Genomic DNA, 25062 nt, shown 5'->3' on the forward strand with positions numbered 1-25062 from the left:
TTGCGCAACGCCTAGCTGTTCTTTGTGCAGTACTTCTGGCTGCTTTAAGTGCTGCGGATGTTAAATCGCTGGGGGCTTTCTTGTAGTTCAACAGTGCAATGCGCTTAGCGGCTATGACAGGTTCCAGCTCTTCATTATGAGATTGAAACCAGTCTGCATTTCTCTTCGCACTTTTGCCGTAGGTGGTCAAAGCTGACTCATAGATGGCGTCTCTGATGTGGGCCCACTTGGTCTCAGCATCCCCTGTGGGAGTGTTTTGAAGGGCTGTTACAAGTGAATTTAGAAATTTTTGTAACAGCTGTGGGTGAGAAATTCTGCTCGTGTTGATGCGCGGGTGGCCCTTCTGCTTGGAATGATGCAACTTCTTTGGTCTGAGTCTAACCTTGCTGCACACCAGGGAGTGGTCGGTGTCGCAGTCCGCACTGTGGAAGCTGCGTGTGATTTGAACACTGTTTAAGGCGGCTCGCCTTGTGACAATGAGGTCTAGCTGGTGCCAACGACGTGATCTTGGGTGCCTCCATGAAACCTGGTGACAGGGTTTAGTGTGAAAGAACGAGTTGGTGATGCAGAGGTTATGATAGGTACACAACTCAAGCAGTCTCTGCCCATTCTCATTCATCCTTCCAACGCCATAGCGACCAAGGCAGGAGGGCCATGAGTCATGGTCGGCCCCAACTCTGGCATTAAAGTCCCCCAGCAGGAATAGGTGTTCGGTGTTGGGGATGCTGCTAATGATGTTATGGAGTTGTTCATAGAACTGGTCTTTAGCTTCAGGTGGGGAGCAGAGTGGTGGAGCATAGATGCTGAGTAGGTGTACTGGACCAGAGGTGGTGAGCAGTCGGATGGACAGTATGCGTTCCGAGCCATTTGAGGGAGGCTCTATCATGCTGAGCAAGGAGTTTCTGATGGCGAAGCCCACTCCATGCTGTCTTGGTTCTTCAGGATCCCTGCCCTGCCAGAAGAAGGTGTAGTCTTGCTCTGCTAGAGAGCCACTCGCGGGGAGGCGAGTCTCCTGAAGTGCTGCAATGTCCACATTGAATCTACTGAGCTCGTTGACTGTGTCCTGGCCTGTCGGATGGGACCCTGAGATGCATATATTTATAGGATTTTTGCCTGAGTTTGGCAGACACGTCAGTCGCCCTGCATTAAAGCAGTTATCGGCAGTAACCAAATGGCAGAAAGTACCAGGTTTTAACTCCTGTTGTGCCTGTTTTCACCAGGTGGAAGGAGTTACAATTGTCAGTCTAGACTCATTATACTTGGAAGCCAATCTTTGCTTCCAGATTCCAATTGTGCAGAATGTGTACAGCTAAAATATTTGATTTGCATTGAAAGGAACTGAATTTGACAACTTCAGTGGAAATAGGAGCTGACTGTTGCCTACAAAAAATCTTGTTCCCGAAGATGACTTCATATCACTGGAATTTATGCGAGTGGATTCTTGCTAAGAAACTCAAAGTCTGCTTGAAACATTTTGCGATATAGCGTATGCGTAAATTGAGACATAACGTGTGGTAAATGTAGCGTGTTTGGGAGGAAAAAGGTAGCTTTGGACCTGAGCTTTCCAAAGCCCTCCACCACTGGAGTATTCCTCACCCCATGTCTGGGTCTTTTGTAGACTATTTGATAGAGTTTGATTGGTAGGGTTGGTCAACAATTGCATTATTGTTGTATTATGCAAGTACCAGGATGGTAGAAGGTGAACTAGATGGACTGTGGTTTTTTTTCTAGCAGTTCTTATCTCCCATCTCTTCCCTTGCCCCCCTGCACCCACCCTTCCCCCGCCCACTCATCTCCCCACCGTGAGCCACCTTGCAATGCTTGCTTACTGCATTGAAGACACTCCATCAGTGCAAATTATTATGTTAACTCTTCTCTCTTGTTCTGCTCCTAGATGGGCTGAAAGCTGAGGAGAGGCAGCGGCTGGCTAGACAGCGCAGAGAGGAACGGGCAAAAAATCTCGGTAAGAATTAGTATTATTCTAACCTGCTATGTTTGTTCTGGACTGTTTGAGGTATGGTGACATTTTATGGGACGGGGATGATCTCCGCATTGAGACCACTGAAAGCCAACACTTTATTTTATTTTATTTAGAGATACAGCACTGAAACAGGCCCTTCAGCCTACTGAGTCTGTGCTGACCAGCAACCACCCATTTATACTAACCCTACAGTAATCCCATATTCCCTACCACCTACCTACACTAGGGGCAATTTACAATGACCAATTTACTTACCACCTGCAAGTCTTTGGCTGTGGGAGGAAACCAGAGCACCCGGCGAAAACCCACACGGTCACAGGGAGAACTTGCAAACTCCGCACAGGCAGTACCCAGAATCGAACCCGGGTCCCAGGAGCTGTGAGGCTGCGGTGCTAACCACTGCGCCACTGTGCCGCTCTTTATTGTCTCATTTCTACTTCAGTCTAGAAACAGCACTAATGACGTCATAATGGGAGTGTGCTATTTCAGCAAAATTTCAAAGTAACAAGCGTAAAAGTTAAAAGGATGCTAATGGTAATTGTTCACAAGATGTCGGCCAGGATTTTGTCTTGGTGATAGGGGTCTTGACCAGTGGCAAAAGCACCAGCGTTGCCTTCTCTGGGGAAGGCCCACCCGAATCAATTAGGCACTTAAGAGGGCAGCAGCGGGCCTTCCCGGGATCAAGGACCCTGGCAGCGAAAGTCCTGCCTGCTGAGAGCTGCTGGCCAGTCAGAGGCTGGGAGCTGTTTAACTGTTTAACTGAGCAGCGCCACAACAGAGGTGGTGGCTGCTGCCGGTAGAGCACTCACCTGAGGCCTGGACCCAGGCCATTGATAAGTCTAAGTGGGGAGGGGTTTTGCAGGGTGGGAGTTGCTGGGAAGGGGAGTGTACGGGGTCAGGAGGAAGGGCAGGGGGGTGGCTCTCTGCACTAAATGCCTTTTAACAAGGGACCCACCCCCCCCCCCCCCCCCCCAACCCCGACAACCAACCACCGACCAAGACAGCAAGCATGGGTTTGCTTGGCGTGCTCCCCACTGGGCTAATTCCGGCGGCGAGATGAGGCCCTTAATTGGGCATTAATTGCTTACTTAAGGGCCCCAATTGGCGATGGGGCGGGAAGGCCATACACAGGCCTTCCCACCCTAGGCTTAATTTGGGTGGAGGTGGTAAGGTGGCAGGCCCGATTTATATGCTCTCCCCACCTCCAAACCTGACGCAGTTAGGTGTCACGGCTATAATATTGCGTAAACGTGGCCAGAATATAATTCATCTCTCGCTCCAAGAGTGTAAAAGCTGCAGATAGCTCATGTATTGAAGAAGAATGGGGGAAGGGAGGGCTGGGGATGTTTGGAGGAAGGGAGGAATTATGAGCTCCATCCTGCAATTGTATATGGAATGGAGGGGAAAGTTCGATCCGAGAGGCTCTATATATATATATATATATATATATATATATATATATATATATATAAATTGAACGATAGTACTTGTGATAACCTTTCCTTTTCTGGCTCCCAGTGAAGGTTGAGTAGGTTTGGAAGTACACAGATAAATGTAATTTCCTGGAAACGTCTTAATAAAGCAATATTGTCACTGCTGCTTAAAGACTTTCAGTGAGTATCAATTAAACATCAAGGTGTGTCCATGTAACCATGGCTGCAGATAACGAACCAATTGTCATTCCTAGAATGGGTGCCAGGTTGGCAATCGCATTAAACCAACTTGCCAATTCTTTGTTGGGCTCGATCATGTCTCCGTGTGTTTCTTCACATTCCAGTGGAGTGTCTCAACTTAACCTTAGGAGACCATCCCTATCTCCGTCAGTGTGACCATTTTACTGTTATTGGACAACAACTAACCAACATATTATGCCAGAAGGAAATCAAGTGAAGGAATCTGGGGGGAGGTGGGGAAAGGTTGAAGCACAATTCAAGGGAGAGGTTTGTTGAGGGAAGGAAAGGAGGTAGTCAGGCCAAGTGAAACAAAATTCCAACAGATGGGCCATAATAATTAAAAGATGGGTCTCCAGTGAGGGATTGGAGAATGGCATTAACCCGAGTCTGATGGAGCTGGGAGGGAAGAGATTTCCCAGCTGGGCACAATGAGGCCATGGAAAGATTTCAAGCCTGTGAAGGGTAGTGATGGGGAGCCAACCAGAGAACATTTGATCCTCAAAGTGTTGATCTGGAGCACTGAGGACGAGGAAGCGTCAGACCTAGCGAAGGAGCAGATGTAAGGCTTAAAGCTTAACAAGGGGATGAAGGGACCCGGAGGGATTGCAATAATTTTGCCTTCTAACCACTTGAGTTAAAATCCAGCACTAGATTTCTTGGCAAGATTCATTAACATTGAATATTTTATCAGTTTCAAAAACAGCAGGCTGCGCTTCATGAATTTTTAACTTGGTTTCCTTGACTGAATGAGGCTGAGCCACACCATTAGGACACAGGAACTATAAAAAAAATTGTCCTTTTTTTTTATAAATATGAAGTAACTTCCAAGAAGCCCAATGTTGGCCATTATGAGCAGCAGAGTTGAATAAGTCTTTTAAAGTTCTTCGCTGATTATACTTAACAGAACTTCTCATTATGTTAACCCTAGTTTGAGCCATACCCTTACAGCAGTCACAAAGATTACCACCCAACATATCCAGCAGATTGAATGAATGGCACCGTATCATTGCATGGAACACATTGCCAGCAAAGATGACAATTCCCTGCATTGCAGGAAAATCGTGAAACCGGAGGTTTGATTGACAAGTATTGAAGATTGTGGCGGGAGCTGAGGAGAGCTAGCTAACTGAATAATACAGTCTGAGGCAAAACAAAATCAAAATACCGCAGATGCCATAAGAAATCTGAAATAAAAACAGAAAATGGTGGAAATACTCAGGTCAGGCAGCATCTGTGGAGAGAGAAAAACAGCATTAATGTTTCAATGACCTTTCATCAGAACCCAATGTGAGGCATTGTCCTTTAGACAACCTACATCCTGTTCTCACTTTCCTGCCAGTATGAGGGGCGGTTCACAAAGTCCCTTGAATACAGCACAGTAACGTAAGGTAATAATGAAGCATCCACACCCTCATGCAGCAAGACTTGCACAACAACCAAGCTTGGGCAAGTGGCAGGTAACATTCATGCCACACAAGTGCAAGGCAGTGACTATCTCCAACAAGAGAGAGCTTAACCACTTCCCTTTGACATTCAATAGCATTACCATTGGCGAATTCACCACCATCCTGGGGGTTGCCATTAACCAGAAATTCAACTGGAACATACAGAAAAATGCATGGTTACAAGAGCAGGCCAGACGCTGGGTATTCTGTGGCAAGTGACTCCCCAAACCCTTTGCACTGCCTACAAGGCACAAGTCAGGAGTGTGCTGCAATACCCTCCACTTGCCTGGATGGGTGCAGCTTCAACAGCACTCAAGAAACTTGACAATATCCAGAAAAAAAACAGTCTACATGATCAGCACTCCATCACATCTTAAACACTCACTCCCTCCATCACAGCCGCACAGTGGCAGCAGTGTGTATCATCTCCTGGAGGCACTGCAGCAAATCACCAAGGCTCCTTCAACAGCACTTTCTAAACTCGCAGCCTCTACCACCTAGAAGAACAAGGGCAGCAGATGCATGGGAACACAACCTCCAAGTTTCCCTCCAAATCACACACCAACCTGACTTGGATATCTATTACCATTCCATCTTCACTGGATCAAACTTCTGGAGCTCCCTACTTAATAGCATTGTAGAAGCAGCTTCGCCAAGCAGACTGCAGTGGTTCAAGAAGAAGGCCTGCCACCACCATCTCAAGGGCAACATTAAATGCCAGGCCCAAAAATGAGGTGATACAGTTGCAAACTAACACGTTATCTGACTCTGTAGTCGTGACCTTGTTCAGAAAGGCCCTGTGGGAAGTACAAATATCACAGCTGGAGTAATAGGGTGTTGGGTGTGGTGACAACCCCATTGGTGGGGCACTGCAGAGGACACCCAATTCGCGATAGTGGGGACCACTTAGCAGGCTAATGACAACAAGCAGAGAGCTTTACATTATTCTGCATGTGCTGTATGTGCCTTGTGAGTGATTGATGGGACTGTGTAGAGTGGCTTTACCCTATATTTAATGCATGCTGTACTTGACCTGGGAGTGTTAGAATGGGGAAGTGCAGACAGAGCTTTACTCTGTACCTAACACACGCTGGGAGTGCTCAGCAATGAGCGTACAACAGCAACTTGTATTTGTATACCGCTTTCAATATAGCAAAATGCCCCAAGGCACTTCACAGGAGTGTTATCAAAGAAGATTTGACACTGAGTCACATAAGGAGATATTAGGGCAGATGAGCAAAGGCTTGGTCAAAGAAGTAGGTTTTTAAGGAGCATTTTAAAGTAGTAAAGAGAGGTAGAGAGGCGAAGATGTTTAGGGAGGGAATTCCAGAGATGAGGAACTTGGCAGCCGAATGTACAGCCAGCAATGGTGGAGTGATTAAAATTGGGGATGATCAAGAGGCCAGAATGGGCGGAGCACAGATATCTTGGAGGGTTGTGGGGCTGGAGGTGATTACAGGGAGTGGTAAGGCCATTAATGAATTTGAAAATAAGGGTGAGATCTTTAGAATCAAGGCATGATTGACCGGGAGCCAATGCAGGTCAGAGAGCACAGGGGTGATGGGTGAATGGGATTTGATGTCAGTTAGAATACCGGCTGCAGAGTTTTGGATGATCTCAAGTTTATGGAGGGTAGAATGTGGGAGGCTGGCTAGGATTGCATTGGAATAGTCAAGTCTCGAGGTAGCAAAAGCATCGTTGTGGGTTTCAGCAGCAGATGAGCTGAGGTGGGCAATGTTACGGAGGTGGAAGGAAGGAGTCTTGGTGATGGTGTGGATCTATGGTCGTCTTGGGATCAGACACAACACCAAGTTTGCGAACAGTCTGGTTCAGGTTCAGACAGTTGCTAGAAATGCAAATAGTGGCAAGGGAACAGAGTTTGTGGTGGGGACCAAAGACAGTGGCTTCAGTCTCCCCAAGATTTAATTGGAGAAAATATGGTCGTGGGATCTTTTATGCCCAAATGAGACGGCAGATCATGTCTCTGTGTAATGTCTTATCCAAAAGACAGCATTTTTGGTGTGCAGTGTTTTCTCAGTCCTCCACTGAAATATCAGATTAGATGGTTAAGGAGACAATCGATAACCTATTGGACCACAGGGATGGCACATATAGAGAAAAGTTGACTTCCATGCATTGGTTAATCTATCAGGAGCAAACTCCTTTAAACCTAATTGGATCGTTGCAGTTTTTGGACTAAGCAAGTGATTTAATTACATTAATCTCCCCCTAAACCACAGTATCTTCAGTAAGAATCACTCCCTCAGGGCAACTCTTACCCAGTTCATTATCAAAGAGATTCTCTCAGCCAATTACCCAGTTAATTAAAGCTGGCCTGCCATTTCTGAATGTTTGAAAGAAACGTGACATTGTTTCCTATCGGTATCTGATTCTAAGAGCTCTTTTGATTATTGGACAGGCGTAAGAATCTGAAATTAATCTTTTCATTTTCATTTGAACAAGGAGTTGAATCATTCAGTTACACCCCAATTAAACACAACTGACAATACTTGAGAAGTAACTCATTGCTTGTGAAGCAGTTTGATATGCCCTGAGAACACAAGGTCCTTTCAAAATGCCAATTCTTTCATTTCCTCCTCATAGCTGACTTCAGGTTTTCAGCCTGCTGACAGTGGGACAGCTCCATTTACACAATGAGAGAGAGTTTCACCAGGAAGGAGAGTCCAGTCTCGTAGAAGGCCTTCTCAGTTGCCAACTCATCCCACCATCCCATCAATTACTTTGGCCAACTTTCTTCTCCTTTTGCCCCTGCACCTTTTACACTATTGAATGAGATCACGGCTGATCTGTATCTCAGATCCATTTACCAGCCTTGGCTTCATATCGCTTATTACCCTTACCCAACAAAAAAGCTACTATCTGTCTTGAAAGCTCCAGCTGATCCCCAGCATCCATATCCCTTTGATGGAACACAGTGCAGATCTCCACTGCTCCTGTGTGGAAAAGGTATTTCCTGATTTCACTCCTAACTGGCCTTGTGCTAATTTTATGTCCCCTTACTCTAGATTCCACCAAAATAGTTTACCTTTCTGTCAGATCATTTATCATTTTAAAGGTGCTAATTAGATCACAGCTCATCATTCTAAACTCAAGGGAATAAAAACCATATTTATGCAATCCCAACTCCTAATTTAACCCTTTATGTCCTGGTATAATTCTGGAGAATCTATGCTGTATCCCCTCCAAGGTCAGTATATCTTTGCTGAGGTGTGATGCCCAGAAACAAGTGCCGTGCTCCTGATGGGGGCTTATCAAGACCCTACAACTGAAGTGCTACTTCTGTGGGCAGCTACCTCGCTTTAGTACCAGTCTTGGTGATGAAGGGCATCACAGCTGAGCCTGATTCTACCCTCACTGGGTATTCACATACGTAGGAACGCAGGAATTGCTAGAGGATAAAAGAGCAAGGTCCATCTAGCCCGCGTTCCACCAATCTGGTAATCACACGATAAAATGATATTGATCAATCTCTATCAATTAGTCCACATGAGGAAGACTTTGAGAACAATAGGTCCTGTTCCTCCTAAACATGCTACACTACACTGAATCCCAGTATGTTATTTTATAAAAGAAATCGATCTAATTTCCATGGACAGCCATCAGCTGAGGGAGCCTTGGCCGTGTTTCCTTTATCTCTCCTGAGTTCCAGTTGTAGCAGCTCACTGCAGGCCAGAGCTGTGGGCTCACTCAACACAGATCAGGATTGAAGTTAGGACCTTCCTAGTTGGTATAGTTTAGTATGTGGGCATCATTGGTAAGGCTGGCACTTATTGCTCATTGTGAGTTACCCTTGAGCAGATGGTGGGCTCACACTTGAACTGTTTCAGTCTGTGTATTCTTTGTAGTGGCTATATACGCATATAATGTATTAATTCTTACCATGATGCTTCCCATTGTGGAAAGCTTAGCAACACTTACTGTCTAGATTTGCATATGAACAATGGTCAGTTGGATAAGTTAGTAGAGGGAAGAAAAAGAAACTTTGAGTCCACTGTCTCTCCCCGCCCCACCTCCCACTCCCCTCATGTGTGTTCTGCAATTCACAGAGGATGGAGTATCTGTTTATTGTGCATACTGTCTGTTTGTGTTATTATTATTGTGGTCGAGTCTCCTTATTAAATATTGTTTCTGGTGCCCAAACTGGAGAATATAAAGTTCACAGTTATGTTCAGTTTAGTGAGTGAACTTCATTTCCCATCCAACCTGAGCTGCATTGAGAATGGCACGGAGTTGGTGTAGCTGTGAGATGTTTATCTTCCCCTAAATGTGTGGTGACTTATTTCCTTGTTTAAAATTTGTTGGTGAGGTACCTGAGATGGTACCTGCTCTCCCCATCCCCCGGATGGTTTCTACCCCTCCCTGATTGTACTAGGCTTCCAATGATTCCTGCCCTGTGATGGTATCTACCTAATGTGATGTGAGTACACGGACCTCATAGTCTGAATGTATCTCCAAAGCCCATTGTATGAGGGAGTGAGTGTATGCAATATTTGATCTCCCCGCACTGCCCCCCCCCCACCCCTCATGTCCCCCCTCCTCCTGCCCCATATAGCACGATCTAGAGGATGGCGTAATGCAGGGCATTTACCAATGCTGCTTTAGATCCAATGCTGCTGAAGCTGAGTGAAGCAGCCTTGATTTGAGTTCCTTGGTTCTCCCTCCCTCCTACCCCCGCAAATCCATTGATCTCTCCATGGGGAATGCACATTCGCCACACTGAGCATTTTTTTGTTTCTCCTACCCTCTTCTTTGTTTCTTCAAAAGAAATGAGATTAGGAATCTTTATTATGAGGCACCAAGGCACTTATAAACACAGGTGACCGCAGTGGAGTTTGTATCTGCACAATCCCACCTCACCACCTTACCCAGGATTCCAGCAACTTTCAACCAATGACATCTGCAGCTATAAGCAAAACATTGATTCAGTCCATTGGTGATAAATGATGGTTTCACTTCCTTTGCTGCAAATCCATCCCCCTCACACCCTGTAATCTGTGGGATGCCCACTTACTGAACCAGATAGAGGGAGGGAAGGAAATGGTCTCTGGCTAATTTCATGTGGTTCACAAATATTACATTCTTGTAGTTCATCTTTGTTTTATTTCTTCTGCTCTCTCTTTGACTTTACCCCTGCTCCTTCCTTCTCTCTTTTCATTCCTTCTCTTTTTTCTTTGTATCTCTCCACCTCTCTTTCTTCCTCTCCTCTCTTCCTCCACCCTCGCTCTTCCTTCTCCCTCGGTTCTCCCCATCTTGCATCTTTCCTTCTCCACTTTTATTTTCCTCTTTTTCTCCTTTCTCTAACCCTCTTTTTCACTCTTCTCTATCTTTTCTGTCTCCTCTCTTCCTTTCTCCCCACTCTCTTTCTTCCTATCTTTCTCTATTGCTCCCTTTTCTCTTTTTTTCCCTCTCAGCTGCTAAGAAATCAATATGGCTGGAAAGGGAAGAAAAGGCAAAAATGCTCCGAGAGAAGCAGATGGAAGATCGGAGGAGAAGGTTAGAAGAACAAAGGCTGAAAATAGAGAAGCGACGAGCTGTACTAGAGGAACGGCAGCGACTGAAGCTTCAGAAAAATAAGGTGCATATCATTTCAGCTTTACTGCAGGAATTAGCATTGTTGGAAGGCTGGCAGTTCCAGATGTAGCATCTTTCCCGAGAGAGAGCCTGAAACTTAGGTTTGAATTGCAGCCTTCACTGATATTCGGACTCAAATATGATGAGAGACTTAATGGTTCTTGGCCTGGTCACTAGACAGTTACCTCATCAATTTCCTTTAAGAGGGGATGCAACATTGCTTGTAGCAAAATCAGTGAGTCCAGCATGTGAAGAAACAAGAACCCTGTTCTGAGGCCTTTTTGAATAGGCCCAATTAGAATAATCTACTGCACAGTAAAACCTTTGAGATTTGCAACTCGGCTTTAACTAGAGCAGATCACGTCTTCCAAGTAGTACTATGACAATGAGCATCACATTGAGAAAGCCATATTTTAACGAGATGACACCAAACCATTTGCTGTCCTCTATTCATGTGACTTTGCAACTGGTTGCTATGGCAACTAATATCCTGGAGGGTGAAATTGGTCTTTGGCTACAGCGTAACAGGGCAGTGAGCGGATCTGCACTGTTTTACACATTTCTTTTTCTATTGACGTCCTGTTCTGCACTATCGTTGAAGACCAATTTCATATTGCAGGGCTCCAGATGGCAATGATAGATGATTACTTAGATGGCAGTTGCCAACTTTGCTCCATACATACATTCCCTGTGCCAACAATAATGTTGAATTTGTCCTTACAATTAGTTGAATACCAGAGGATAAAATCTGGGGAAAACCAAGCTTTTAGATAACTGCTTTTAAGGATTCCAAATCTTTCCTACTCTGTACAGAATGACTCAAAAGAGAGTCTGGAAGCTGGTTCTGGTACTGGACCAACAACTCCGAGGTTGTGGGTTCAGATTCCATCAGGGCAAGTTCTGAAACTAAATTTAATAAATGTGATAACTTGTGGCTTGGCACAAGAAAAAGACCAAAAAGACTGCAGTGTCCTTCAGGGTAAAGAGCCTGCCACCCTTAACTGGTCTGATCTACATGTGAGTCCAGTCTCTCACTATATGTGTTTGGTTCTTAAAGCTCTCAGTTTAACCAGCGATGGGGAATAAATACAGTCTTGCCAGTATTACCCACATCCTAAGCACAAATGCAACCCTCTGTAATTTGCCTTTACAGTTAGGTTTTTTTCATTCAAATAAATCCCAACCGTTTTGCTTTAATGAAGAAGAAAGTTATGCAACCTCTGAATGTTAACTGAGTGGGTGACCTTTTGGCTTCTTGGGAGCTGCCCTCCAGTCTTTTCTCTCACCCTCCTCTCGTGCATTTCCACAGGAGCGATACGAAGCTGTGGTACAGCGGTCGACCAAGAAAACCTGGGCTGAGATCCGTCAGCAGAGGTGGTCATGGACTGGAGCCCTCCCCCATACCCTGAGTGCACATAAAGAGAGTGAGTCATTTAATGGAAAGTTATATCCACTGGTATTGCATGGTTAACTCATGATATTTGCTTTAAATAACCTTTACTGGCATGGTATTAAATCCCAGCAACCACACTTTGACTTGTGTTTTGTGAACTGATTCAGGTGTGTTTATTTCTTTATTGTAGCAGTGCAGGGTTGAGAAGTTTGTGTGTGTGTGTGTGGATAGCAGGCTGCTGCAGACAATTTGATTCTCAGGGCTGTACGTTGTTTGGGTCAGTAAAAGAATGGAGGTTCTTGTTTGTTTGTGCTCATCTGGTTGAGGGGCCTCAGTGGCGAGGAACGGAACACATTCCTGGTTTTCTTCTGTACCCAGTGCCATATCACGCAAGGTTTGAAAGAGTACAGCCATGTTCTCTGTGACTATAACTACTGTCTTTAATATTTACATGTCGCCTTTTAAAACCTATCATGGTGCTTTACAAAAGTAGCAGGGATGGAGAGATGGGAGGTGACTGGAGACACAGTCAGTTTAAAAGAGGTTTCTGCAGGTGGAGAGAGGATTTGTAGGGACAGAGTTTGAAGGATGTGGTGGCAATAAACTTGGCCACTGATGCAAATAGTCGTTGCACTCCAGCCAACATTCACATGTTATAACACAAGCTTGATATTGGGTAAAGTTCCCTCTCTTGCTTTGCCCCCATACTGTGCCTTAACTCAAGAATTGAAACAAGCCCACTGTGACTCGCACAGCTGACAGAAAGGGCAAGACTTTCATTCCTTTGGGCTGGGTTGAGTTCCAACCCAGTTTGCAAAAATAGAAAGGTGGGACTGTGCACCCATGAGTCCACCTGCCTGCCCTGTGTGTCATCCAGAACCCCCATGACATTTTTGTAAAAATATCAATGAATTTCAGTGCCACAGTTTGCTTTATATGGAGATGTACAATTTTTTTAACCCACTCTCTCTCCCTCCCACTCAATAAGGTTAATGACTTGGATAGTCCTATCTCCTTACTCTTTAATGAGATTATGAAGGGAAGCAGCTACCTCTGCTGCACAGGTCGTCAGTACCACACCTGGGAAGTTGGCGGGGCCCGTAGACTTGACAGTGTCCACTCCCACTCCGCTCAGCAGCTGCTTAATGTCTTAATGTGAACTGAATTTGCTAGGCACTGGTATCTGTGATAGGGACCTCAGATAGAGGATCATCCACTCAACACTTTTGGTTGAACACACTTGCAAACACTTCAGCTTCGTCTCTTGTACTATCTGCTGGTTAAGGATCAGGATGTCCATTGGAGCCTACTCCTCCTGTTAGTTGCCTGATTGTCCAGCACCTTTCTTGACCAGATGTGGTAGGACTTGAAATATTTGTGCTATTCCATTGATTATGGGACTGCTAAGCTCTATCAATAGCCTGCTGTTTTGATATTTAGTATGTAGGTAGTCCTGTGATGTAGCTTCACTAAGTTCAGACCTCATTCTAAGATTTGCCTGGTGCTGCTCCTGGCACAACCCTCAACATCTACTTTGAACCAGGGTTGGTTTCCTGGTTTGATGGTGCTGGAGGAGTGAGTGAAAAGTCAGGGCCTGAGGTTATAGATTATGGTGATTAACAATTCTGCTGCTGATGATGATGACCCACAGTGCTTCCTGAAGGCCTACCTTTGGGCTGCTGGAGCTGCTGTTGGTCTGTCACTTGCATGTCAGGAGCACCACACTTTGCGATGGATGGTGAACACACTACAGAGTTGAGACTTTGTCCTTCATCAGGTCTGTGCGACAGTCCAAATGGCCTCTTGCTGTGCTGTAAATTTCAATCATTGAGAGTTTCCTCCCAATCAAGTGTGGAAGATCAACAGAAACCCTGGTAAGTGGGGATTCTGCAAATCTTCCCCTTAAGAATTTCAAAAGGGAATGCCTAGCTTGACAGACCTCATTGAATTGTTTGAAGAGAGGAGACAAGGGTAATGCAGTAGATGTAATTATCTAGATTTCCAAAAGACCTTCGATAAGGTGCCACATAAGAGACTAATGAATAAAGTCAGAACATGTGAGGCCAGGGGACAAGTAGCAGAATGGATAGCTTGCTGGCTGCAAGACTAAAAGCAAAGAATCGGGGTAAAGGTGGAAAATGGGATCAGTGCTGGGACCACTGTTGTTCACAATTTATATCAACAACTTAGATTTTGGAATCAAAAACACAATTTCTTAATTTGCGGATGACCCCAAATAAGGAGGGCAGGGGGATATTCAGTACTGAGGAGGCTTGGGACAAATTTCAAGCAGACATTAATAGACTTGCAGTAAAAACAGAAAGTGCTGGAAATACTCAACAGGTCTGGCAGCATCTGTGGAGAGAAGCAGAGTTAACGTTTCAGGTCTGTGATCTTTCATCAGAACAGTGTCAGTTCTGATGAAAGGCCACAGACCTGAAACGTTAACTCTGTTTCTCTACAGATGCTGCCTGACCTTCTGAGTATTTTCAGCATTTTGTTTTTATTTCAGATTTCCAGCATCTGGAGTATTTTGCTTTTATTTTAATAAACTCGCAGAATGGGTATACAATTGGCAAGTTAACTCCAACACGGGTGAGTGTGAGGTATTACATTTTGGTTAAAAAAAAATGAGATTGCATATTACTTGAAAATTAAGAATCTAAATAGAGTAGAGGAGCAAAGGGATCTGGGAGTACAAACACAGAAATCAGTAAAAGTAGCAACACTGATTAATAATGTATAAAAAATCAAACCAAGCACGAGGGTTTATCTCCAGAAGGATCAAACTGAACTTGCTGAACTTGCGTGGATCCTTAGCTAGACCACACTTAGAGTACTGTGTGCAGCTCTGGTCACCATATAAAAAGGATATCGAAGCACTGGAGAGGGTGCAAAAAAGATTTCAAAGGATGATACCAGAAATGAGAGCACATATTTATCAGGAAAGGATGAACAGGCTGGGCCCCTTTTCTCTTGAAAAGAGAAGGCTGAGGGGTGATATAATAGAGATCTTTAAAATTATGGAAGGTTTTGATACAGCAGACACAGAGAATGTTTCCACTTGTGGGGAAGAGCAATACCTAGAGGCCATCAATATAAGGTAGTTACCAAGAAATCCAATAGTGAATTCAGCAGAAACCTCTTTGCCCAGAGAATGGTGAGAATGTGGAACTCGCTACCATAGGGAGTGGTTAGGAGAATAGTACAGATGAATTTAAGGGCAAGTTAGGTAAGCGTATGGAGTAGATGGGAGTAGAAGGTTATGCTGATAAAGTAAGGTGAGGAAAGGCTCGAGTGGACCATAAATCCTGGCATGCTCAGACCAAATGGCCAATTTTCTGTGCTTTATATTCTATGTAATCTGTGTAGTTCTTTGTAAATTACAATGATTGATCAAGAGAAACTGCAAAAATTGCCAGCATATGACTCGAATAAACTCCAGCTCGGTTGAAGAGAGATTTCATTCTTCAAAATCTCCACATTGGAGACAAATGCTGGGATTTCTCCATGTGTTCATCATTTTCAAATCCTTGGAAGAACCTGGTCCTTGGAGATTATGAAATACTCCAACAGTAAGCAGTCTGCTTGTGCTTTACTGCGAATTTGTTGCAACTTCACCGAGTTGTTTTGACCCTTCTCTGATCTCCATCAATCGCTGCTGCTCTCTGAGACCCATTCTCACTATTCCTTGTATGCAGTAACAGATGGAGAAATTCCATTTTCTTCCTCATACTGTGTGAGTACACACCGGCGCTAGGCATCCTAGCTCCAGCTCTTCTTCTTGTGATTTGTCTTTTCTCAGAATCATAGAATCTTAAAGTGCAAAAGGAGAACAGTCTGCCCGTCATAGGATCATAGGAAATAGTAGCAGGAGCAGGCCATTCAGCCCATTGAGCCTGCTCTGCCATTCAAACAGATCATGACAGATCATCTACCTCTACACCATTTTCTCCCACTATCCCCATATCCCTTATGTCGGTAGTATTCAGAAATCTATCGGTTTCATTCTTGAACATGCTCAATGATTGAGCTTCCGCAGTCCTCGGGCAGACAATTCCACAGATTCACCACCCTCTGAGTAAAGAAATCCCTGGTTCTAGACTCACTAGCCAGATGAAACATCCTATTGTTACCACCGAGGTGGGAGCAATGCACTGTCAATTCAGTCCCACTACTCCACAGATCACAGCATATTGTTAAAGTTTCCCACCTACTGGAAATTAGCCAAATTAAACACTTCATTAACCCCCAGAATAAACCATACCAAACCAGGTATCTTTTAAACAACAACAAATTAACAATTTATTTATAAACTAAATCTTAAACAATACTGAGATAAATCTATGTCTCAAAAGACTTTATAACTTCTTATTCTTCCTCAACCCTCATGCATACACACATATGTTCAAAAATCAACAGTTAACCGGTTTTAAAAATTATGTTTTAAATTAGAGCTGTTTTTTTAGGAATAAATAAATAGCTGGGTTGTAAGTCCTGGTTAGTTACTTTCCCAGATCATTGAGGTGTCCCAGAGTCAATTAATCAGATGCCACTCGACGTCTCTTGGTGAGTTTGATGAACAGTCTATAATGGAAAGACATTCAAGGTACTTCGGCTGCAATAGGCGCCACACAGATCTTTCAACTAGGTGTATGACAACAGGTCTATTTAGATTTTGAATTAGCCATCTATCAGTAGAACCTTTACTGAGAATTCCAGAACTCCCAGAAACACAAAAGACAACAGAAAGTCACTCCTGAGGCAGGAGTGCCTGGACTGGAAGTAAAAAGGAATTTGCTACTTCCAACAATGCAAAGATTCCTTTCCAGGGGTCTTTTCCTCTTTAGATGAAACACAGCCTGTAGGCCAATGCAGATTTTCTGCTGAGAGAGAGACAGACAAATCATTCCTTCAAGGAGAGCATGCTTCGCTGGTCTGCTGGATGAAACTGGTTCTAGCCAGTGTTTACACACAGTCAAACTGATGCAATATGGCATGTGACCACATCTTTCTTGCTGTTGCTGAGGAACAGGCTTGTAGCTTGCACACTGTTCCCAGAGAATATTAAAACTTCTCTCAGTCTTAATGACACATAGAGCCCCCTTTAGTTTTTAATCAGAGGAAAAACAAACACTTGCATGACACTATCCACATCTGCCCTGTCACACCCTGTAAGAATGTTGTACATTTCAATGAGATCACCTCTCATTCTTCGAAACTCTAGAGAATACAGGCCCAGTTTCTGCATTCTCTCCTCATAAAACAATCCTGCCATCCCAGGGATTAGTCGGGTGAATCTCCTTTGCACTCTCTCTATGGCAAGAAAATCCTTCCTTAGATGAGGAGACCAAAACTGTACATAATGCCTTTTCTGGCTTTTTGAAAGAGGTATCCAATTACTCCCATCCCCCTGCTGTTTCCTAAGAGCCCTGTGTATTTTTCCTTTTCAAGGAAATTCAAGCTATTAATCCTATAAAGGTTACTATTGAATCTACTTCCACCCCCTTTTTAGGAAGTGCATTCCAGATCACAATAATATGCTCGGTTTAAAAAAAAAAAAATCCTCATCTCCCCGCTGGTTCTTTTGGCGGTTATCTTAAATTTGTTTCCTCTGGTTACTGACCCTGCAGCCAGAAACAGTTTCACCTTATTTACTCTTATCAAAATTCTTCAGTGTTGTATAGCAATTGGCACCTCTGGTTCATTACACATAACAGGGGGTCTATTTAACTGTGTGCTGGCGGTGAGAGCCTTACCTATTGGGATCATATCTGATGATACCATGAGGCAGCTGCACAGATTCTTGCCATCTTTAACACACAACATGCTGGATCAAAGACAAATTAAATAATACAAACCTTCAGATCACTATAACACACAACTAACACATCCTAGTCAAGGTTATTGTTGCATCCTCCAAGTATGTATAAGAATAAATGATGAATTCACTTAAGATTACATCCCTTTCAATTAAGAAGTCATGCTTGATGCTGCAATAAAGGTAGCAGATACTATCTTTTATATTCATAAAATCTGTAGAGGTACAAACCATTGAAAACATTTAATCATCTAATTATCCAGGGATGAGGGATTACAGTCACATGGATGGAGTGGTGAAGCTGAGGTTGTTCCCCTTAGAGCAGCAAAGGTTAAGAGGAGATTTGATAGATGTGCTTAAAATCATCAAACGTTTAGATAAAGTAATTAAGGATGAACTGTTTCCAGTGGCTAAAGGATCACTAACCCAAGGGCACAGATTTAAGGTGATTGGCAAAAGTACCAGAAATGACATGAGGGAAATCTTTTTTATGCAACAAGTGATTAAGAAGTGGACTGCCTGATAGGTTGGTCTTTGAAAGAGAATTGGATAAATACTTGAAGGGAAAACAATTGCAGAGATATAGGCAAACAGTGGGATTAACTGGATTGTTCATTGAAAGAGCCAACATAGACATAGAGTCATAGAGTTATACAGCACAGAAACAGGCCCTTCGGCCCATCGTGTCTGTGCCGGCCATCAAGCACCTAACTATTCTAGTCCCATTTTCCAGCACTTGGCCTGTAGCCTTGTATGCTATGGCGTTTCAAGTGCTCACCTAAATACTTCTTAAATGTTGAGGGTTCCTACCCTCTACCACCCCTTCAGGCAGTGTATTCCAGATTCCAACCACCCTCTGAGTGAAAAATATTTTCCTCAAATCCCCTCCAAACCTCCTGCCCTTTACCTTAAATCTATGCCCCCTGGTTATTGACCCCTGCACTAAGGGAAAATGTCTCTTCCTATCTAACCTATCAATGCCCCTCATAATTTTGGACACCTCAATCATGTCCCCTCTCATCCTTCTCTGTTCTAAGGAAAACAACCTTAGCCTTTTCAGTCTCTCTTCATAGCTGAAATGCTCCTGTCCAGGCAGCATCCTGGTGAATCTCCTCTACACCCTCTCCAGTGCAATCACATCCTTCCTATAGTGCGGTGCCCAGAACTGTACACAATACTCCAGCTGTGGCCTAACTAGCGTTTTGTACAGCTCCATCATAACCTCCCTGCTCTTATATTCTATGCCTTGGCTAATAAAGGCAAATATCCCATATGCCTTCCTAACCACCTTATCTACCTGTGCTGCTGCCTTCAATGATCTATGGAGAAGTACACCAAGGTCCCTCTGATCCTCTGTACTTCCTAGGGTCCTACCATCCATTGTATATTCCCTTGCCTTGTTAGTCCTCCCAAAATGCATCACCTCACACTTCTCAGGATTACATTTCTTTTGCCACAGCTCCGTCCATCTTACCAGCCCATCTATATCGTCCTGTAATCTAAGGCTTCCCTCCTCACTATTTACAACACCACCAATTTTTGTGTCATCTGTGAACTTATCATTGGGCAGCACAGTGGTGCAGTGGTTAGCACCGCAGCCTCACAACTCCAGCGACCCGGGTTCGGTTCTGGGTACTGCCTGTGTGGAGTTTGCAAGTTCTCCCTGTGACCACGTGGGTTTTCGCCGGGTGCTCCAGTTTCCTCCCACAGCCAAAGACTTGCAGGTTGATAGGTAAATTGGCCGTTATAAATTGCCCCTAGTATAGGTAGGAGGTAGGGGAAGGTGGGGATGTGGTAGGAATATGGGATTAGTGTAGGATTAATATAAATGGGTGGTTGATGGTCGGCACAGACTCAGTGGCCCGAAGGGCCTGTTTCAGTGCTGTATCTCTAAATAAAAATAAATAAATACCTTGTATATTCAGGTCTAAATCATTAACGTATACTACAAACAGCTAGGGTCCCAGCACTGATCCCTGTGGTACACCACTGGTTGCAGGCTTCCACTCGCAAAAACAACGTTTGACCATTACCCTCTGTTTTCTGCCACTAAGCCAATTTTGGATCCAATTTGCCAAATTGCCCTGAATCCCATGGGCTCTCACCTTCTTAACCAATCTCCCATGCGGGACCTTATCAAAAGCCTTACTGAAGTACATGTAGACTACATCAACTGCTTTACCCTCATCTACACATCTAGTCACCGGCTCTCAAAATTCAATCAAGTTAGTTAGACAGGATCTCCCCCGACAAAGCCGTGCTGACTATCCCTGATTGTTCCCTGCCTCTCCAAGTGGAAATTAATCCTGTCCCTCAGAATTTTTTCCAATAGTTTCCCAACCACTGATATTAGACTCACCGGCCTGTAATTACCTGGTCTATCCCTGCTACCCTTCTTGAATAATGGTACCACATTCGCTATCCTCCAGTCCTCTGGCACCTCTTCCGTGGCCAGAGAGGATCTGAAAATGTGCGTCAGAGCCCCTGCTATCACCTCCCTTGCCTCACATAACAGCCTGGGATACATCTCATCTGGGCCTGGGGATTTATCCACTTTTAAGCCCGCGAAAACATCTAACACTTCCCCCCTTTCAATGTTAATATGTTGAAGTAGACTTGATGGGATGAATGGCCTCCTGTGCTGTATAATTCTAGTCTGTGATAATTTTGAACACATCTATTTAAATCTGCCCTTAATCTTCTCTGCTTTAATAAGAACAATTCCAGATTCCCTTGTCTCTCCATATAATTGAAGTTCCTTCTCCCTGGTATCATTCTGATAAATTTGTTCTGCACCTTCTCCAAGGCCTTGATATCATTCCTAAAGTGTGGTGCCCAGAATTGAACACAATCCTCCAGCTGAGGGCTAACTAGTGATTTACAACTTCTTGATTTTTGTACTGTATTCCTATATTTATGAAGCCCAGGATCCCACACGTTTTATTAACAGCCTTCTCAACTTGGCCTGCTACCTTCAAAGATTTATAAATGTGAACCTGCCCCTGGTCTCTATTCCTGCACCCTCTATAAAATTGTACCATTTCATTTATATTGTCTACCCATTTTACCGGTCCATCCATCTCTCCAAAATAGGTTTCCAGGAACACACAACGGTATGTTGGAATGTTCTCTTCAATCCTTGAAGAACTGGTGCCCTTTTAACAGAGATCCAGGATGTCCAGGTACTGCTAACCTGGTCATGTATTTGGGGTGCCCAATTTGCTGAGGTCCTCTTGCCCTATCTATCAGGATGAGATCTGGCACAAGGTGAGACTCTGTGCTGAAGTGGGCTCTGCTGCCATTGATGTGCCTGAAGCTGGTTTATTGTTCCATTTTGGATTTGTTTTGACCACAGAGGGTGTGGAATCTCTGCAGCTTTACCTTTCCCTCCCTCATTGGCTGTAGGACAACACATGGTGGTATACCTGTGTGCAAATGGTGTAATTCTGGAATCTCAGCCAATCAGAAGCTTTTGTTGTATCATCCCCATCTACTACAGTTGTAAGTATGAATCCAAAAAGACCCAACTTGTCGAGAGGCCTTGGAACTATTCTCCAACCATCATCCCACTGGGCATGAGAAGATGTAACAAATAATTTGTGAATGGAAGACCTGCAGAAAGAAGGTTTCAAGCTTGGGATGCATTGCTAAAGTGGAAGCAGTATGAACTGGTTCAGTGGCTCTCCTCTTGGGCAGTAGCTATGGGGCTTCTCTCGGGCATCACCTGGTGGTTGATTATAGCATGACATTGATAGAGGCTTGTGGCTATTGTTGGAGGCTTGTGGGGCCAGTTACCCTAGCTGTCCTCTTTACCAGGGTAAGGCCTGAGTAAACTTACATTGGTTGAAGGGGGAAGGGGAGACAGAAGAAAGAATAGCGTCCAGTGTGAGTCAAACCAATGGTATAACTTTATACATACCCAGTGATGTAACATACCTGTGCTAGATTAGATGAAGCACTTGTTCCATTGAATGATGCTAGTATGGGTAATCCAGTGTAGCTTATTGGAGAAACTGTGCCCAAAGGATGCTGAGAGAGCTCAAGCAGACTGATCATCCTGATTGGTAATCACCCCCGGGGAGAAGTGGCAGCTTCCACAACCCTCTATCGTGGATAAAACTGTGAACCCACTAGAAGTGTTGTAAAGTGGCAGCACCAGTAATGGAAACTGTTCCAACTGTTCCCAGAAGGGAGCGGGAGGGGAGTGGTGAAAAGAATATTTTGCACTTTTTTCAATGTACAAAAAAAACTTTCCATTTATAAAGCACCTTTCACAACCTCAAGACATCCCAAATTGCTTTACATTGAGCGAAGCACTTTTTGAAGTGATGTCACTGTTGTAAAATAGGAAACCTGGCAAATTGCGCACAGCAAGATAAATATTAACCAGGACACTGGGGAGAACTCACCTACTCTGCTTTGAAATAGTGCCACTGAATCTTTTACATGAGAGAGCATACAGAGCCTCGATTTAACGTCTCATCTGGAAGATGTCACATCCGACATTGCAGCACTCCCTCACTTCTGCACTGCAATATCAGCCTGGATATTGTGCTCAAGTCTCCGCAGTTTAGAGTGTGAATGATATTTTATAGTTCAGATTTTACTGTGAAAATCCTGCACATTGAGCACCTAAGAAACCTCTGTGACGACTTGTATTCTGTTGCTAATTAGAACACGTGTATTTCTCCCTGTAACAATTGGTACCAGTAAAGCTGAATAAGCTTGGTCATGATGCTGTAGATAGTGAGAATTTGCAAGCTAAAAATATAATTTTACAGTGAATCACGTTGCTACAATCCTCAATACAAGAATATTTCTAGTCACTTTTGCAAATAAAGAAGAAAAAGAAACCGATGCCTCAGAGGGTGAGTGCACTGCCCAGTGCAGAACTGAACCATTTAAAGAAGCATTTCTCCCCTGTCTGTGCTGTCTGTCCACACCCCACCCCCACAAGCCCCCATTCTGTGCTATATTAGAATCAGGAAGCCTGGATTTGGCCTCAGTGCCCCAACACGAGAATGGGGACTGACTGATCCCAGTGTTTAATTCCTGTCTCCCAATGGGAGTGTACGTGTTTGGACATGAGGTGTTGACAGGACCGAGGTGGACTTGATTAGGCCACCAACACTCCTAGCCTTGGAACACAAATGAAGAATGGGTAGTGGGTTTCTGCCTCAAAGTGTACCGAGTAAAAGTAAGTGCCTTCGGGGGAAGGGAAGGAGAGTTACCAGGATCAAGCTGCTGTCTGAAGCTCCTTTATTTGTAACAGTAGAAATATCCTTGTTGTATTGAGAATTGCAGCTGGATGATTCATTATAAAATTTACAATTTTTTCATCTTACTCAAAGTAACCTTGCAATATTAAAAGCTGCGGGGAATGGGCAGGAGAACAGGGATTAGGTGGCTTGTGCAGAGAAAACCATTGGGCCGGACTATTCAAATGCCCCATTCCGGAATGTAACATTCTAGGATTCTACAGTATTGTAACATAGTTTACTTAGTGAATTGTTATAGGACAACAGCTCAGAGAAGCCAGTACATATCAATATTATGATACACTATTCTATTCTTTATTCAACACATTTATTGCTTGCTTAACTAGTGTTGGTGACAGACCTATGAGCGCCAATACTTTACCCTTCTGTGTTACACTTTACACTAATCCTAGTGTCAGCACAGTGTTGAGAAAGGGCACCAAGGTGAGTGATTGACGTAATACCAACAAGGCTTGGCAGGCAAGGTGGTGAATTGGATAATTTTGCAGCGAGTGACTTGTTTCAGACTTGCAGAGGACTGCAAAGACTTGTCCTATTAGTATCACCAACAATAATGGAGAGGGAAAAGGGTTTGGCTCTGACTGACTGATTCAATGAAAGCATCACGCCAGTATGAATTTAATCAACTCTGGCATGTACCTCAAGGGCAATTGATTGCAAGTTGATGCACAATCTTAAAATTAGAGCCAGGCCGTTCAGGAGTGAAATCAGGAAGTACTTTTTCCCACAAACAGTAGTGGAAATCTGGACCTCTCTTTCCCCCCCCCCCCCCTCACCCCCCACCAAAAAAAAAGGCTGTCAATGGGGAATTTTCAAGTCTGAGATTTTTGTTGGGTAAGGGTATCAAGGAATAGGGAGTAAAGGCAGGTAAATGAAGATGAGATACAGATCAACCATAACCTATTTTTTTAAAAAGAGAAAGACTTGCATTTATGTAGCATCTTTGTGATCTCAGGACATCCCAAAGCATTTTACAGCCAATGAAGAACTTTAGGAGTGATGGGCCTAACCTGTTCCTATTCCAGTTTTTAAATAGACCATTACTGAGGCCACATTAGGAGTATTAAATGCATGTTTAGACATCCTACAGTCCGAGGATGTTGATGTATTGGAGTGTAGAGTATTGTAGAAAGTGTTAATAAGGAGATGATTAGCCCCGGCCTGTCAGCCATACCAACTGCAGTAGAGAAAAACTGATGGGATGATTCTAGGGGTGGACCTCAGAGTTCATGAGAAGGGACTCACACTAGAGAGAAGATTGAGAGAGGAAATGACTGTGTTTAACATGTGGAGATCCAGAGGTGATGTGAATGTAAACTTTACATGGGACTGAGATTGTAAGCTCAGAGCTAGAGGAATAACTGAGACTAAAGACTGAAGGAACGTTTTATACATGGAGTGTTGGCTGGGCCAGAAAAAGCAGTTGATGCTGTTGATTGATTCCTTCCAAATCACTTGTACACATGTCCGGTTAGGAATCAAGTTGGGTTTATAGTTTTGGGAATGATTGGGATGATGGGACAAAACCGTAATCGTAGGGTGAAAAGGGGTTGTAGAATGTTGCCTCTGGAGGGTGACAGTGGAATAGTGGCAATGTCGGGATGGATGGTGCTTTGCTTGATTTTGATTGAGATGTTGGGGAGTTGTTTTACAAGATATGCTCTCGGGGGATTGAATAGTTGCTGATGTAGATTGTGTAGAGTTTGAGGAAGGGGCGGATTTGATGGGTCAAATGGTCTTCTCTTGTTCTGCAGTTGCAGATATATCCTGAAATGAATGACACCATCTTCAAATCCTTCCATCCCCCCATCCATATAGCCCCTCTCCTACCCTAGCACTACCCCCCACCCCCCTGACCAGCAGAAGTCTGACCCAGAG

General features: G+C 44.0%; 1 protein-coding gene across 1 annotated transcript in view; it reads left to right on the forward strand.

Moving 5' to 3' along the window:
• Nucleotides 1–1488: 1488 nt before the first annotated feature.
• Nucleotides 1489–25062, forward strand: part of map7d1a (MAP7 domain containing 1a) — a 72816-nt gene continuing 49242 nt past the window's right edge. Inside the window, exons 1-4 of the mRNA XM_068011040.1 lie at nt 1489–1492; nt 1895–1963; nt 10532–10695; nt 12001–12115. Coding sequence (XP_067867141.1) covers nt 1489–1492; nt 1895–1963; nt 10532–10695; nt 12001–12115 — 352 coding nt within the window. The remainder of the gene's footprint in view (nt 1493–1894; nt 1964–10531; nt 10696–12000; nt 12116–25062) is intronic.

This window comes from Heterodontus francisci, chromosome 31 (genome assembly GCF_036365525.1).
Source record: "Heterodontus francisci isolate sHetFra1 chromosome 31, sHetFra1.hap1, whole genome shotgun sequence".
NCBI classification, from domain to species: domain Eukaryota; kingdom Metazoa; phylum Chordata; class Chondrichthyes; order Heterodontiformes; family Heterodontidae; genus Heterodontus; species Heterodontus francisci.